The sequence below is a fragment of the Rhinatrema bivittatum genome, chromosome 3 (assembly GCF_901001135.1).
Source record: "Rhinatrema bivittatum chromosome 3, aRhiBiv1.1, whole genome shotgun sequence".
Lineage (NCBI taxonomy): Eukaryota > Metazoa > Chordata > Amphibia > Gymnophiona > Rhinatrematidae > Rhinatrema > Rhinatrema bivittatum.
Window position 1 is genome coordinate 143337045 of NC_042617.1, and position 18220 is coordinate 143355264.

An 18220-nucleotide genomic window follows, 5' to 3' on the forward strand; every position below is an offset into this window, starting at 1 on the left:
ACTGAACTGGCACAACCAGTAATTTAGACCTTCACAGCTTAAGAACCTAAGAACATAAGAACAAGCCATACTGGGTCAGCCCAAGGGTCCATCAAGCCCAGCATCCTGTTTCCAACAGTGGCCAATCCAGGCCATAGGAACCAGGCAAGTACCCAAAAACTAAGTCTATTCCATGTTACTGATGCCAGTAATAGCAGTGGCTTCTTTCATTCATACAGGATCCTGACATGCTGCATAATAATTCAGAATCAGACATGGGTTTGAGAGGTTGACAGCTTGATTATCAATTTTGGTGCCTATCCTATGTGACAGCCTCCATGTTAGAGAGACAGGAGGGGGGAAAAGCAATGGTCTATATTCAATCTAGGGCTGCCAACTGGATTCAAATTTTCAGGATAGTCTGATCCAGTCCTGATTTTACCTCATTGCATGCTGGGACTTATTCTGATTTCCCTACTGCATTCCCTAAAAAAAAAAAAAAAAAAAAAAGCAAGGCTGCATGCAGTGGAGTAAAACCAGGACTGTATCAACCTGTCCTGAAAATCTGGTGCCAGTGGGCAACCCTCATTCACTCCTAGCGGTTTGCGCCTCCACTTGGCATAGACAGCCAGATGTTTTGGTTTTGCTGAATATAAAATTTCATATAAGGACTTATTCAAGAGATATTCAGACCTATTTGAACAAGCAAATAACTCTGCTAGAAATGTTTTTGTGTGTGGCACATAGGAGGTAAATCCACCATTATGGTTGCCACCTTACCCAGGTCAGCCTGAAAAGGCTGATTGAATCCTGGTTTTACCCCATTACTGGATGGAGATGAAGTTCTGATTTCCCGAAGCAAAAGTAGGACTACATTTCCATGCATGCAGTGGGATAAAACCAGGAATGAAACAGCATCTTCAGGTTTCACCAGGATGAAGTGACAACCTTAGCCTCCAAAGAGGCTTATATCTTCTAAGCAGAGACAAGCAATATTGCTTGTGTGGCAGAATCCAGACAAACTCATAAGCTTTAGAACTGCTTACGGAAAGACAGAGAGTATTTATAGACCTGCTACTATTTTTTGTATCTCGCCCTCTGGCCTGCCATAGAGGATGTTACATTGCTTAGTTACCTACAGGTCGCTGCTGTGTGCCCACCTAGTGAAGGGGAGATATCTATCATAACAACCCCCTTTCTCATATTTGATTGGGACGGCATGCTACATCGCAATAAAATTGTATACAAGAATGACCTCCCCCTTTCAGGGTTCACAAAAAATGAAGGTAACTCCAGTTCCACTTGGGGGTCACCTTCCCAGTCTTGGGGAACATTGGGGGTCACTCTCCCAAGGTGGGGGATCAAGTCTCTGGGGCTGTGAGCTGGGGACAGAATAAAAAAAAAAAGGTCCAGACAAAACTTGTGCTCCAAAATAAAAAATAGTTTACTGTAGATTCATCAGAATAAAACATGTTGACAAACACCAGATTACAGTTCTTAATTAGTGCTTCGCTCCTCAAACAACCAGAAATTTTTTCTTACTTCTTACTCAGCACTTTTCTTCCTTTAATACCAGTCACTTCTTCTGTTGGTACAATATATCCTCTCAGGGTAGCCTCTTCTAATTACTCCGTATCCACCCAGGCCTATCCTGGCCCTCTTTTCCTTTCCATTCATGGTCCTGGTCAGTTCAGTTCAAGGAAGAAATCCCCCTGGTGCAGCAGCAGGATTCTGTGAGCCCCAAGGCAAATTCCCTCTGGTCCAGATAACGTTCTTACACCAGTTAAGCACAGGCTTCTTCAGGTTTCTAAACCAGACTTTACAATACTTTATCTCTTTCTTCAGACTCCCTGAGATCTTGGAAGAAAATCTCTGTCCCACTCCTGCTACTCCCTTCTGTAACCCAATCTGTCTCTTCCAAATCTGAAGCAGCCCCAGACTCAGTAGAGTCAGGGCTTTTATTACTTTTTTTTGTTGAGCAAGCCCATAAGGGCAACATCCGACTGTCAGTCAAGAAGGCGTGTAACACCCTCTGACCAAGAGAGGACCTGCAAGCACTGGAACATTCTCACACTAGTTCCACCGCAACCTTTTGCCCCTTAAATTTTCTGTGCACCTTTACAGCTTCTTTCAGACTTTACAGATTTCCCATAAGGGGAGAATCTCCACTTTACCATAAACCTTTTTAGTAGTATTTAATCCTATACACTCTGTGGCATAGGGATGCCACATGGATCTATATTTATTATGGGGAACCTTCCAGCAATGGGACACTCAAGGGAGATTCAGAGGGAGTTCATGATGATTGTGAGTGATAGGAGGGTTCTTGTCCCAAAAAGGGGTTGAGGTTGGGAGGTGATTTAAAAAGGACTTGCCACGAGCCACTGGAAGGTAGCATGCTCTAGGCTGGATGTATTTGCTGGGAACCAGGGAGGGCAGCAAGGAGCTGTTGCTAGCATGGGGTTCCAGTTTTTGGTTCCATGGAAGAGGAGGAACTCTTCTGCATCTGGTCACAGTTAACCTGGGAACTTAACTACTAGAAGCAAGTGTAAAGAGTTGTCTTGGGCCGGTCTGTGAATACTCTCAGGAAGTGCAAGAAGGACCCTATGCTTTTTTCCTCTGGGTTAATCATTAGAAAGCCTGTGAGAGAATGTGTCATGTTTCTAAGCTGAGAAGATTTAAGTTGAAGAAGCACAAGTGACTTGAGTACTGAGCGAATTATACGTTTTTTATTTTTTGACTGCTGTATTGTTTGGGTTGATCTTTTTCTATTTTTGTTTCTTTTTGCTGAAACTTTGCTAGTTTCTTTTTTTTTTTTTTTTTTTAGTAAGCTTTCCTTGGTTTGGAACACACCTTTTAGAGTGGACTGGATTTTTTTCTTTTAGACTGTGAAACACTCTTAATGGCCCTATAAGAATATTCCTGCCCCAATTCTACAGAACGAGTTTTCCTCCCCTGTGTGAGTGGTCCACTGCTTTCCAGGGCTGGGAAGTGTGGCTCCCTCCCCTGAAGCAGGGTCACACAAAAACTGTGGGAAGAACTGTCTAAGTGATGGGTGATGACTAATGTATGGTCTTTGAAACTCACAAGTGGTTTAATGTCACTGCGTGTGTGTTACTTGTGTGGAATGCTTGTTGAATTTTGTGTATTCATAATTGCATTCTTGCTAGTTTCTTCTCCTGGGAGAGTTCCATACTCCCTCGATTCCATTTTATCTGTATTCAATTAAAACAGTCATTTGCCTATACTGTGGGGATAATATATCTTTTCATTATCTATAGCAGAGTGCTTAGTTTTTAAAGAGGATGGAATTGGGTAGATGAATCCACAGTTCGTTCAACAATATGTTTGCCCATTAACTGTGATGGTGTATGACTGAGGATTGATCTGCTCTATGCATGTTGCCTGCTCCTAAGGATAGGATCTAGTTTGAGGAAAATGCTGGACTTAGACAGGATCCCCGGGTTGTAACTCTAGATGGTCCTGGCTTGCTGGTCATAGTTTTCTTGTCCCTCTTGTCTATCTAGTCTGTAACTCTATCACTTCTGGTTTTAATAGTTGAGGGCCGGATTTTCAAAAGGTTATGCACATAAATCCGGAGCATGGTGCGCATAAAGCCCTGGGACGTGTGTAAGTCCTGGGGCTTGCAGAAAGGGGCGGGGAGGGGCAGGGCATGGGAGGTCTGGGGCGGGGTCAGGATCCCAGCACAGCGGCCATATTGGCAACTGTGCTGGGGATCGTGTGCTGGCAGTCGGCCGGCGCGCGCAACTTGCGCCTGCCAAAGGTAAAACAAACATTTGGGGGGCGGTTAAAGTACGGCTGGGGGGGGGGGAAGGTTAGGGGAAGGAGTGGGAAGGTCAGGTTAGGGGGAGGGAACGGGGGAAGGCTGTGCGGCTTGGTGCACCCCCTTGAGCGTGCCGACTCCTGATTTTATAACTTGCGTGTGCCTTCGCACGCAAGTTATAAAATCGGGTGTACATGTGCGTGCACCGGGTAGCGCGCGCACATGTACGCCTGCGCGCAACCTTTTAAAATCTACCCCTGAGTGATTAAGTGCTAGACTTGACTGCATGACCTGCCTTCAATAGGAATAGTTCTCCATTACAGGACTTGCTACATATTTCCTTCTTCTTTGCAATTTTCTTTAACAGAGTTTTTTTCAATTTTGTTTTATCTTTTTATTTAAGAACCGAAGCATGAACAAACATAGGCATAAAATGAATAACTTATACATGACATAGAACACTTGGTCCCAAGGAAGGCAATACAAAATAATAATATTCCAGGCCAAATATCAAGTGATAAGGACCTATTCACTCATAGCTTTTGCAATTTTGAAGTTGATTCAGCTTCGCCTTTGGACTGACTGTTGCAAGGAGATGCTGTGATATGGCAAAACTCCCATTCTTTGGCAAACTGTGCAAATTCTTTGCCCGTGGACTGTGGTTCACCATCTTTGACTACATAGTCTGAAATTTCATGTCTTTTGAAGTGCTGCATTGTTTTCTCAATAACTGTGACTGCATGGGTGTCTGTATCTCAAAAGCCTGAGTAATAATCTACTGTGCTAAGGTAGATATTATTACTTATGACACAAAGGTCACTTCCTACTTTGCTCCTAGATCTGTTGGGAATATTGTGTATCTTCAAAGTTTTCTTCTGCTGCTTTTGTTTGAGCCTCTGTGGATGTCTCACAATTCCCAATAAGATCTTTAATGTCATTTTAATATTTGTATATTCCAAAAAATGTTGCAATCAGCATTTTAAACTAATTAGAATTCAGAGATGAAAAAAAGTAATTTTCAGAAAACATTTAAACATTTGGACCCTCCTTCCACCCCGCGGATGCTGATACAATTTTTGCTCAGTATTTTCACCGCTCGGGGTCTCCTTTAATCATCTGTCTATATGCAATAATTTCTTTTAAATTTTTAAGAAAATTTTTTAAATTTTAGTAAAAATGAAATAGAGGTACTTCCCCTTTATTAGAGTCCCGAGTCCGACATGATACCATGTTTTGCATCCTGCTGCCTCAGGGATCTTCCAAGGAGTTCGTAATCCAGAGAGAAATATATCCAAAAGAGTCAAACTTAGGGGGTCATCTGTCTGCGCAAGAGGGAGCCAGTGCGTGTGTGTGCTTGAGAGATAGGGTACCAGTATATGTGTCTGTGTGGGCTTGAGCGATAGGAAGCTAATGTGTGTTGTGCGTGAAAGATAGTAAGCCAATGTATGTATGTGCACTTGAGAGTTAGGGAGCCATTGTGTGTGTTTCAGAGAGAGGGAGCCAGTGTGTGTGTGTGTGTATGTTTCTGAAAGAGAGGGAGCCAGCATGTCTGTATGTATCTGTGAGCCCGTCTGAGTTTTGAAAGAGTTATTTGTGTGTGCATGTTTGAGCAACAGAATGATCGGGTATGTATATGACAGGAATATATTTGTGCACCTCCATTCCCCTCCCACTAATCCATGACAATCTCAGGGTGACAGATGTCAAACGTTCCCAGGTATGGAACGTGAGTGATTTTTAAAATTCTTATTGATTTTTATTAATTGGGTGTTATTTGATCTGTATGATGCGCGCTGATCCACCTCTCCCGAGTACCTGATTTAATATTTAAATTGGGTGCCGCGGTAAAAAGGAGGCGCTAGGGGAAATTGTGAGCCCCTAGCACCTTCTCGGCAGCGGCCGCCTAGGAGAGGTGGCTGTCAGCTGGTTAGGAAAATGGACGCTCAATTTTATTAGCTTCCCTTTTCCGAACCTGTGCACAGCCATGGGTTATGAAAATGGACACTCCTTAATTCAGCGTCCCTTTTCCTAACCTGATCACCAGAGGAACTGAAAAAAGGAACAGAAAAGCAGCATTTTATGCTTTTCAATGATTTTTTTTTGGGCTCCTCAAGAATTAACCCCTGCTCCGGGCAGGCGTTAATTTTTGCAGGTTAAAATGTGTGCATCAGGCGCACATTTTTTTTTTAATTCGGAGGAAATAGGTAATAGCCTCACCAACATGAATTTACATATGATGAGCACTATTACCTATGCGCTTGATTGGGCATACGTTTTGGACACGCTAACCCCCGTGTCTGTCGCACAGAATTGCATCAGCCTGACTGTGTGTTTTCAAACATTTCCTGCCTATTTATCTTGTCACAGCTGAAAAACAGTTTATTTACATTCATATTAGGTGGAATCTAAGCATATTGTATAACCTGGGACTGTGTTCCTTTCTGCTAGTGGTGGCTGGTGTTAAGTTGTATTTGGCTCAGAGCAACGGCATGCAAGGTCCTGATAGGCAGGCCCATAAATTCAAAGCTTGTCTTTAGGTTATCACGTTTCATCCATCATGTGTACAACTAAACAAGCAAAGTAAATGCTGCTTTTCACCCTAGTTTTCTTATTTTTGTGTGTTTTTATTTTTTTTTTAAGTCATATGAAGGATTTGGTATTGTTTCTAGTTTAGGGAACATGTTTAAGCTTTCCTTGAAAAAGAAGAACATAGCACCAAGCATAAAAAAGATACAGCCATTATTTTAGGGCGTGCTTTTCTTTCTGTCAGCCAAAGTTATTGGAAGAGGAAGCAACTAGCTGTTTCCAACAAACTAGTATTTCTACTTTTAAGTGTCTCTTTTCTGTTTTAACATCTCCACTCCTCTATAACCTTTTCTTTGTCAGGAGTCCTTAACTCCTCCTCCTGATTTAAACAGAAAAGGAATACCGAAGAGAGAGAAAGTAGAGAGGGCAGAGGGGAAAGGAAGGAACAAACAGAGAGAGAGGGGAAAGATCTTCCCTTCTTGCACCACTTGTGGTCCACCAGTTGCCACTGCTTTCTGTGCTTTTAATATGTTATAAATATATACATTTAGTTTTCATCAGTTTTTGCTAGATCTAAGGGCCCCTGGATTCCTGGCTGAAAAGTGCTACACTTGTACAAACCATTAGCATCTAATTCTTAATACTGTGTGCTACTGTAATGTTGAAGGTGGGGTAATACCGAATTGTTTATTTGTGGGGCACCTTGTCACCAAAATATATTTGTAGGAATCCATATCACCAAAACATATTTGGCCCAACGTTGACAATTTTGCTCCAAATCACTCTTTTACCCTCAAAAGCCCAGCAGTCTCTCCAGTCCAGGATCTGAACAGGAGTGGCACACTTGAAAACCAAAAGCATTGGCATCCATCTCAAATGACAGGTTCAGTGAAGGAACTAAAAATCATTATTTATTCTTCAGTGCTTTCATTACTCCTGAAGATTCATAGACAGTACTCTGTACGCTTGACTCCCTATGTCCATTTTGCTGGGGGGTTTTTCTTATTAAAATATTGCACAGAATCCAATAGCAAATCTGAATTTTTTTAAGTGAAGGGAATTAAAGTATTACTCTTTCTTTTTTCAAATAACTATGCCTTACAAAAGTGCTTTACTGCAACTGACAATAATCTTACTCAGAGTCTGTGCAGCATCTAATGTTACGGCTGTGGCTGCTGTGCAACCGCCTCACCACCAGGGGTCCCTCTAGAGCTGGCTTTCCTGACAGGCCCAGTCCATCTCCTCTGTCCACTCTATGCTCTGGGTGTGCCCTTATAACCCTGCCTGACAGTTGCCTCGGTGCTTCGGCATCGAGCTCACCTGGGCTCCCTGCTCTAGCCTGCCTTGCGTGGCCTTCGGGCCTTCTACCTTGTCTTGCCCTGCCTTCGGGCCTTTCCTTGCCTTGCGCGGCCTTCGGGCCTTCTGTCTTGCCTTGCCTTGTGTGGCCTTTGGGCCTTCTGTCTTGCCTTGCCTTGCGCGGCCTTTGGGCCTTCTGTCTTGTCTTGCCTTGCCTTGCGCGGCCTCCGGGCCTTCTGTCTTGCCTTGCCTTGCGCGGCCTCCGGGCCTTCTGTCTTGCCTTGCCTTGTGTGGCCTTTGGGCCTTCTGTCTTGCCTTGCTCGGCCTTCGGGCCTTCTGCCTTGCCTTGCGCGGCCTTTGGGCCTTCTGTCTTGCCTTGCCTTGCGTGGCCTTTGGGCCTTCTGTCTTGCCTTGCCTTGCGTGGCCTTTGGGCCTTCTGTCTTGCCTTGCCTTGCGCGGCCTTTGGGCCTTCTGTCTTGCCTTGCCTTGCGTGGCCTTTGGGCCTTCTGTCTTGCCTTGCCTTGCGCGGCCTTTGGGCCTTCTGTCTTGCCTTGCCTTGCGTGGCCTTTGGGCCTTCTGTCTTGCCTTGCCTTGTGCGGCCTTCGGGCCTTCTGTCTTGCCTTGCCTTGCGTGGCCTTTGGGCCTTCTGTCTTGCCTTGCCTTGCGCGGCCTTCGGACCTTCTACCTTGTCTTGTCTAGCCTAGTCTTGGTGGCCTTCGGGCCTTCGGTCTTGCCTTGCCTTGCCTTGCGCGGCCTTCGGGCCTTTTACCTTGTCTTGCCTTGCCCTGCGCGGCCTTCGGGCCTTCTACCTTGTGCTGTGTATGGTCTTCGGACCTTCTGCCCTACCCTGCCTTGCTTACTGTGCATGCGGTCCTACGGGCCCTCTGCTCTATTGTCTGTGTGTGTTTGGCCTACGGGCTCTCTGCCCTGCTTACTGTGTGTGGCCTACGGGCCTTCTGTGTGTGTGTGGCCTACGGGCCTACTGACCTGCCTTGCCCCGCTTACGGTGTGTGGCCCACGGGCCTTCTGTGTGTGTGTGTGGCCTACGGGCCTACTGACCTGCCTTGCCCCGCTTACGGTGTGTGGCCTACGGGCCTTCTGTGTGTGTGTGTGGCCTACGGGCCTACTGACCTGCCTTGCCCCGCTTACGGTGTGTGGCCTACGGGCCTTCTGTGTGTGTGTGTGTGTGTGGCCTACGGGCCTTCTGACCTGCCTTGCCCCGCTTACAGGTGTGTGGCCTACGGGCCTTCTGTGTGTGTGTGGCCTACGGGCCTTCTGGCCTGCCTTGCCCCGCTTACGGTGTGTGGCCTACGGGCCTTCTGACCTGCCTTGCTCTGCCGCCTGCCCTGACCCAGCCTAGACCCAGACACTGCTTCTTGCTGTCTGCCCTGACCCAGCCACGGTTTCCAGCCATCCCTGTCTCTCTCCACCTGGAGCCACCCCTTTGGGTGGTGTTCACTACCCCTGAACTCAGCCCAGGCGTAACATCTAATCCTTGCCTCAGATTTGATCAGCAGGCGTTAACCTTATTGGTTTGAAACATTCAGCTTGAATGGATTTTTATTTGAATTTTATCTAGCCTGATATTACGTTATACAGAGATACCACCCTAAATTGGTTTGGTGACTTGAATGATAGGTTGCTGCCCTGCAAGTGGTAATTTCTTCAAACCCAGATACCAGGATGCGATCTTTCTCATCTCACTTTACATCAACAGCATTCATAATAATTTAAAAATAATATGCAGATTTGTTTCTATATAGTTTTATTTAGGTAATGTTAGCCTCTGGCTAAAAAACTGCAATTGTGTTTTGATCAATTAGCTTTTTCAAAATAAACTTGGTCACTAAATTTGTTCTGGAAATAAAATACATGAATACTGTTTAAATCGAACAATGTTATTTAGCATAACTCATAATCTTCAGTAGATTTAGAGATGCATTAACGCTTCTTCCTTTTGGTAATCCATGGAATATTTCAAGTCATATAATGGAAGATTTATTATTTTGTATTTATAAAAAAAAACATCTTCCACATTGTGGATGCTAGCTCAAAAAAGATTGTGAGCTCTTGTGTGGAAAGGGAACATGGCAGCCTTATAAATATGGAAACTGCTAGAGAGAGGCGTACAGGAACTGCAGGGGTGTGCGGTTTAGATCAGGTCAGGTAGGCTAATTTTATAGTACATTTTGTTTTATCTAACAGTAGCAGCTGTTTGAAAGACAACAAAGTTAATTTTATGTTTCCATGTCTTTTAATCTTGCCTTAGGGTAAAACATCCCATAGGAATTAAAGTACATATGGATGTTATGTATGAATATATAATATATAACACACATATATATATATATTTGCTGATTCATAGAAACCCAAAATGCTTCATGAAGAATAGGTTTTGGTACTGTTGCATGAAAGCTTCAAAGTTAAATAGTAGGGATGTACATTTGTTAGAAACATATTTTTCAAAATGAAATGATAGAAAAAACCCATGAAATTTCATGTATTTTCTTCTATTGTTTTTAGTGTGCATGCTCTCTTTCTGAAACATTAAAAAAAAAAAATTGTAAAATATTAACAACAACGAAAGTCGACCCCCGAACAACAGGACATGACAATGTTTGGCCTGCATACCCCGAATAAATCCTGTGAATAAAAGGAAAAGCCATTTCTTGCTTGACTCAATATAGGTAGTCATGCATCTTGCTCTTCAATAGTAGACGTGCTTCCTACTCCTTGTATAGAGTTCAGTTGATCTTCTCAAACATCACCAGTTTTTTAACATGCAAGATAGATGTTCAGGAGGCAATGGAAATGTAACTGCGTTTTAGCAGAAAAAAACAAATTGAAGGTTACATGGTACCTGATTCATCACACAGAGAGAGAGAGAGAGAGAGAGAGAGAGAGAGAGAGAGAGAGAGAGAGAGCGAGCGCCTTGCTATAGTGCCTCCTCCCTAGACAGGTATTTGTATCCCTATGGGAGGCCCACCTAGTAACTCGAGGTGAGGGTTAAGTATTAGTGTAGGGGTTAGGGGCCACTTTCACATTCAATGTGAGATGCAAGTCTCTCTCTCTCTCTCTCTCTCTCTCCATACTGAAACAGGCCTGTCCGGAAACATCGTGAACCGCAATATATACTGGCAATGTAGCCCAAATTGGGCTAATAGTGCAATTTGCGATACACATGCTTATTAGCATAAGGTACACCCCTTTTTGGTATCGCATGCGATACCAATGCGATATTGGAAAATGAGGCCCTAAGTGTACTTAACATGGGTAAAACATATGACAATTCATTGGCAACCTGAACCTGATTCTAAACTCCAGCAAAACAGAGATGCTACTTATTTCACACAACCCAAACACCCACTCACCTAGCCTTGCACAATCCACATCTTTAAACATGGATCTCTCTGCAGACGTCAGGAATCTAGGAGCATGGCTTGACAACCAACTTAACTTAAAAAAATTTATAAACACCACCACCAAGGACTGCTTCTATAAACTACAAGTCCTAAAAAAGCTAAAACAACTCCTGCACTTCAATGACTTCCGCCTCGTTCTTCAATCCATTATTTTTTCTAAACTCGATTACTGCAACGCAATCCTACTTGGCCTCCCCTCCAACAGCATCAAACCTCTACAGATGGTACAAAACGCCGCAGCCAGAATCCTAACTAACACTAATAAAAGAGACCATATCACCCCCATCTTGAGCAACCTCCACTGGCTACCCATCAAACAGAGGATCCTATTTAAAACCTTAACCATTATTCATAAAGCAATTCACAACGTCGCACCTATATCACTACAAACTCAACTTCGTCCACACTTATCCTCCAGACCCATCAGAAGCGCCTACAAAGGCACCCTAGTCGCAGCTCCAGCTAAATCAACACTAAGAAAAAGAGCACTCTCAACTGCGGGACCACACCAATGGAATGCTCTCCCACCAGACCTATGCCTCGAACCCAGTCTACCAGAGTTAAAAAAAAAGTTAAAAACCTGGCTCTTCAGGCAAGCTTTCCAATTCCCAGAATGTAACTAGGCACCTCCTCTGACTTCTTCTCAGATCCATTCATTGCATCGTATCACTAATACCATAGATACTTAATTTATATACTTTCTTACTCGCAATTTTATTTAACAGTCATTAATCATATACTATATAACTGTATACTTATTTATTATTACTCCTTTGTATACCTTAGAATAAATTGTTCTTAGTTTGTTCCCATCTCACTGCAACTATTATGCACATGGTCTTTACCCAGTCAATCCACATAACATGGATCATCTTTATCCAACTGTTAATTTGCAATGTTTAATCCGCTAACTATCTTCAGAATACTATGGCGTTTGGTGGCTCGGTGTCACTATACAAAGTTCCTTGTAAAAAGTTGAACACACGTATTGTTTCAAAATACGAATAATGTATAACGCTCCGGCGTAAGTTCTTGTTCACTGTACACTGACGTGATATCTTTGATGAGCGGCGGCATATAAAATATTATAAATAAATAAATAAATAAATAAATAAATAAATAAATGTTAAATAGTTTATTGTTACTTTTCAATGTTCCCTGTAATAAGCCCAGGTCGGACCGCTCCAACCAGGGTAACTTATTGTTTATTGTAAACCGGATTGATTTGTATTGTATACAGGAATTCCGGTATATAAAAATAAAAAATAAATAAATAAATAAATAAATATATTGTAGCAATTTTCAAAATCCCACTTATATGGGTAAAGTGCATTTATGTGAAAAAAACATTTTTAAGTGTTTACATGCTTTTGAAAATCAAGCCCTACGTGAATTGCCTGCAAAGTACAGGAAATTATGCATCACATGCACAATTCTTCAAACTTTCTGAAATGCAGTGTGTGCAATGTTATTAAGGAATGTTGCCTAGATAATATCCAAGTGCATTCAAAGATAACCATAATCAAATTTTCCGGTTATTTTAGAACTGCTATCATATACTGCCTACTAAGAATTTACCCTTCAGCAATAGGTCTCATGTAGTTTAATTAAAAGGGACTAATTAAAGACTTGTTTGTAGGACCAGTGTAAAGGTATTATGCATCCTAGATGAAACTTCAAAACTACGCCCTCCCCCTTACACACTTGCCTATGCTGGCAGCTCTGACAGAGCATCCTCCTCTCTTGCCCCATTCAGCATCCACATCTTCCTCTGCCAAATCCTGTATCCCTCTTCCTTTTGTCACCCCGTCCAGTGCTTTTTTCTCTATCTCCCTACCTAGCATCACTCCTCTCTTCTCCCCACCACCAATACTCTCCTCTTTCTCTCTTTCATTCCCTGCAGAACACAGCAGCACCACCGCAGTGTCTTTGCCCACTTTGTGCAGTGCCCAGCATCCTCTCTCTCTCCACCCTCTATCTGTCCAGAATTCTCTCTTTCTCTCTCCATCCCACCCTCACCTGCTCTGCACCCTCTCTCTCTCCCCATCTGCCCAGCTGGGAGATGTCACTGTCCCTCCACAACCTCCCAACTAGATTCTTCTGTGATTCTCTTCAGCACCCCCATCTATCCACCATCCATTACCATATCTCTTGTGGTGCCATGCCTTAAAATAAGAAGGCAGCACCTGAAGGTTTTTGCTGCCTCCCCCCTCAAAAAAAAATAATTTATATTCTAGTCAACCACCCAGTTCATCTAATGGAAGAACCAGCCCTGCTTAAGTTTGAGAAAATTAAAAGTTACTCAGCAACTTGAGGTTTCTGTATTCATTCACTGTCATGACCTATGACTGTGTTCCAAATACTAACGGGTATAAAGATAAGCCAAAGTAAGATCCTTATGTGGTAACCCCCTCCTCCCCCAGGTTGGCCACTAGATGTCACTGTCCCTATTAATGAGCCTTCTATTTCTCATAGTCTCTCTGAACCTGGAGGGTCTGGATTAGATGCCTCAACCCTATTGAACCCAGCCATTGTATAGCTCTTTGGGATCAGTTTTAGGGAGCCTTGGAACAGTAAGGATGTTTAAGTTTTACACTTTGGTGAGGCCTCCCAGCTTCACCCTGGAGTTTCAGTTGAAAGTGTCACTACTCCCTGCCAGAGGGTCCTTCTTCCACTAATTTACAGAAGAGATAGATTTTTTTTGCCAGATTCCTTTTGAGGTGAAAGGGCTCTCACCCAGAAGACCAAAGACCTGTGAGTCCACTCTAAGCACCAGTGGCAGATCCTGCTCTGAGAAACAGTGTTGGCTGAAGGTGTATCCAGCTTTATATTTAGAAGCATTTTTTGGACACAGACAGTGTAGTGAGGTTTTTGGATCCCCCATCCCCACAGGGACTGCAATACTGAGGTAGCCTGAATCCATTCTGAGTTTTGCCCAAGAGAAGTCCCCAGAAATGTCAACTAAGGATGAAAGAACCAGATCAGGAGATGCCAATTGGATCTCCATCCAAGGAACCAGGACGGGCTGGGTGTCCAGGAAGGAGATGGAGTAAGGTAGGATTTTTGCTGTGAAGTGGGGACCCCTCAAATAGGATTTTTGGTTAGCTGCTGGGTGAACTTTATACAAGTGAAATCACCATAGGAGCTTTATCCAGATGCCTGAACAAAAGACACTTACCTACAGAGAAAATCATTCATGTATCACTGTTGGGTGTGATTTCACTATTTATGGAGAAGTGGACTTTCATTTAATTATTATCAAATCAGTAAACTTTGCTTTAACACCCAAGCCTGGTCCTGTTGATTTGTCCCAGCATCTCACCCCATGGGATGAAACTACACTCTAACTACACTCTCTAAACACACTGGAAGCAGGACAGCATGGTCCAGGCCATGAGCGAGAGCTTCCCCCCATAAAAGAATCCCCCCAGGATTAAGAGTTAAACATGGGAGGAAATGGCAAGCTGGAGCAGTCCTGAAGAGGAATAAATAATTTTGTGTGCCCCTGGGATTAAAACTCCTACTAAGGGTTACACTTATTTCGGTTGAGAGCCACAGAAGCAAAGTACAGAACATCACTTAGAAAGAATAAAGCACTCAAAAGAATTCAAAAGGTTGCAGCAAATATTCAGTGACTGTGTGTAAAGAATATTATGAGCCTCATTAACACCAAAACCAAACCTGTGCACATTAATGTGGAAAGAAAGTCACATGGCATGGACAAGCTTTTGTTTCATTCCACTTCACCATTTATGCGAGATTACTAAATCTGCACTCGATAAAGTGAATATTATGGACTGGGCTGGTTCTAGAGCAAATGCTACCCTGCTTCTCTCTGCACCCTCTAGGCAATCTTTCTCCCCCTCCATCCCTCCTCCCAGCATTATTTACCACTCCTCTTTCCTTCCATCCATTCTTTCCTCCTTCTTGTAGGCACCTTCTTCCCTTTTTCTCCCTCTCTCCCAGCTTTCTCCTTCCTTGTCTCTCTTTCCATCCATTCTCGTCCTCCATCCATTCCCTCATTGTCCCCCTCCCTCCCTCCCAGCATTCTCTCTCTCTCTGTCTCTACATCCCGCCCACCCAGGCCCAGCTGCCCCACTCCTCCTCACTTGCTGCCGGCGCTTCTCCCGACCTTGATTCAGAGCTACTTTTACCACTTATGGGGCTCTGGGTGAACTCTTGTGGTGGATCCCCTCCCCCACCACAGGCCCATCTTACAGCCCAATCTCACATCACCCACTCATTCCCCCAGCCAATCTAACACTCCCCACAAAATTGCTCTCTTCATTCTCCAAATTCCTGCTTTTCCCACTCAAATCTAAGGCCCGGCTCTCCCCCAGTTTCTGAATCCCCATGCTCCCCTCCTTCCCCCCACAATTCATATAGAGTTCTCCTCCTACCCAGTCTTCCAGTCCCTGCTGTCCCCTAATCTCCAAGTCCCCACTCTCCCTTTCCCTCCCCCCTTACCAGTAAGCAGCCTTATCCTGTGCTTCTTACAAGTAAAAAAGCACCCAACAACAGCTACAAAAAGACTCCATGACAGATAACTGTATTTTAATAGATTTTTTTTCACTGGCATATGGAGATTTCTTTGGAAGAATTTATCCCATTTGGAAAATATGAATAATTCTAAGGTTGATATTCAAATGGTTTGTCCAGCTAAGTTTAGTTAGCCAAACAAACCTCTAAGTTAAATTCTTTCCACTGTTATCTGGATACATTTATATACACACACACAGGTGGCAGCCCTGGGAGTGTTTCCTGGGTGCAGGTTCCCTTTCTCTGGGCAGCGCTGCACAGATTAAGTAACCCGAATAACTGTTTGGCTAAACAGCTGTGCTAAAGTTACCTGCACAACTTTGGGTAACATTAGCCGGATTTTCAGTCAATGCGGCTTCAGGCAGAATATCCGATTAAAATTACCCAAAAAATGTGTGGGTAATTTAACCCAGACTTGATTGGCTGAATATTGACCTCTATGAAATTGTATGTATACACACACACACACGCACAGTGCAACCCAAAAAAAATCGTCTACAGCTAATTTGGACCCAACAGCATGTCTATAGATTATCTCCTCTCCTAATGCTCAACAAGCTCATGTAGAGCCATAGGTGAGAGCAAGGCATAATTATGCACTGCAAGACACCAATTCGCTTCTGTGCCCTGTCCATCAAGTCTAATGTGGTTGCTCTTTCCTCTGTGGTGCTGGCACCTCTTCTCTTCATTTTGCACCCATGTAGGTCAAACAGCTCATCAGCGAACCGCTCAGCCAATGGATAAAGAGGAGAGGTGCCACTGCCAGGAAAGAGAAGTGACATCACACTATTTTGGCATGAAATCAATCCCCACTCCACCTTTCATCACACTTCGTCACAAATCTCCAAACCCCCTTTTCACAAAAGTGGTAACCCCCCTCCTCCCCGTGAGCATGACATTATTTATGGATGACCGCAGTGGCCAGGTTAAAGGGCACATTTTCTCCAAGTCTGCCTCCTTAAAGATGCAATGTTGCTTAGGCCAGTGGCGATTTCAATGCCGCCGACCTGGGAGAAACTCTACCTTTAAGGGAGCAGACTCTCCACAGCTAGCATTTGCCTGAGTTGACTCTCCTGCGCCAAGTCCATGTCCAGCCAGCGTAGCCGCTACCTGGCCCACTGGCTGGCCCACTCAACAGGCAATGCCAGTGGTGCCCAGGGTGCCCCTTGTCTCCTGGCACCCTGGATAACCACTCAGCTTGCCTTACTGAAGGTTGGCTCTGATTGCGGAGGCTGGAGGCCCCAGAAAATGTTTCCCCTTTAATCTAATCATTGTAGGGGAAGGCAGCAGAATACTCCAACAGGGAAAGATGACAATTACATGTTAGTAACAGAGAAAATGTAGTGGTCTGTTACCAATAACACCATTCCAATATAGAAAACTCTGTAGCAATGATTTCCCTGCCCTCTGAGAGAAATAAAATGCAGGTTTCACTTACTTCATGATGAGAATGTAAATGGCGTACATCATTACTAAGATCACGGACTCCCACCTGTGAACAAACCCACAAGAGAGTGAATTATAAAGGAGCAAAAAATGCTATCAGATCACCTTATTTGAAGGATGCCTTAATTGTTCTAAATAAAGCTGGCAAAAATATGCCTTGTATGCTTTGTACTACATTATGCTTCAGTCTTAATAACAAAAAGGAAATTTAGTCATAAGTAAACATAAGGGAAATAATTTTTTACACCGTTTTACACCAGGAATTGTATATATTAAAGGTAAGAGGACAAATTCAAGTTAAATCCCAATTTTCCCCTCTCCTCTGTCAGGAAGGTCAGGAATGGTTTGGCTTAACTTTAAAGGAAACCCCCCTGACTCTAAACTGGAGTAGCTCAGACTTGAGTTTGTCAGCTGCGAATTAACTCTTTGTAATATGTTTAAATTTGGCTTTTGTGTTTAGAGAGTGTAGTTAGAGTGTAGTTTCATCCCATGGGGTGAGATGCTGGGACAAATCAACAGGACCAGGCTTGGGTGTTAAAGCAAAGTTTACTGATTTGATAATAATTAAATGAAAGTCCACTTCTCCATAAATAGTGAAATCACACCCAACAGTGAATGTGACAACGGGAATTCAGCAGTTTGATGCGGCGTCACTGCTTTTATTTTATTGCCTGCTGAAAAGTCTTCTTTAGAGCATGTGTAAGAGTGCCGTGGGAACAGGACAGAAAAGGAGGGCTGCGTCTTAGAGAGGATATAGACCTTTTCTTAAACCTCGCATGTGAACATGATCCATCTTCTGCAGATTCCCTGATCCCCAGAATAAATGCAAACGTGGGGCAGGCCTGTGGCTCTAGCTGTAGTGCTCTCTGCTGCACTGTAGGGGATCCAGGTTCAGATTCTCCATCCAACAGGGCAATGGATACGCTGAGGAGATGACAAGCTCAGGTCCAGGAAGAGAGGAAAGGTGGCCGCTGTTACAGTGGCAGCCTGTACCAGCCAAGCAGCATGGCTGAGGATAAGCCCTGAAAGTTCTGTGCCACTGCACACAGTGCAGAATTTGCACAAAATGTCCCACCTGCGCTGACATTTTCTAACACAGAGTTTGGCTGTGCTTTAGTGAACAAGTGAAAGAAGGACCCCCATCGGGTGCCATAGGGAAGTGGTGTCAAAGTTGGTCCACGCCTCTAGAAGGAGGCAGGTAGCTTCAGTATCAGCCAAATGGTGGGAG

The 18220-nt window shown here is 43.8% G+C and overlaps 1 protein-coding gene across 1 annotated transcript in view; it reads right to left on the reverse strand.

Moving 5' to 3' along the window:
• The window catches only part of SLC24A3 (solute carrier family 24 member 3), a 936948-nt gene that overhangs the window by 121342 nt on the left and 797386 nt on the right, over window positions 1-18220 (reverse strand). Inside the window, exon 9 of the mRNA XM_029593773.1 lies at window positions 16985-17038. Coding sequence (XP_029449633.1) covers window positions 16985-17038 — 54 coding nt within the window. The remainder of the gene's footprint in view (window positions 1-16984; window positions 17039-18220) is intronic.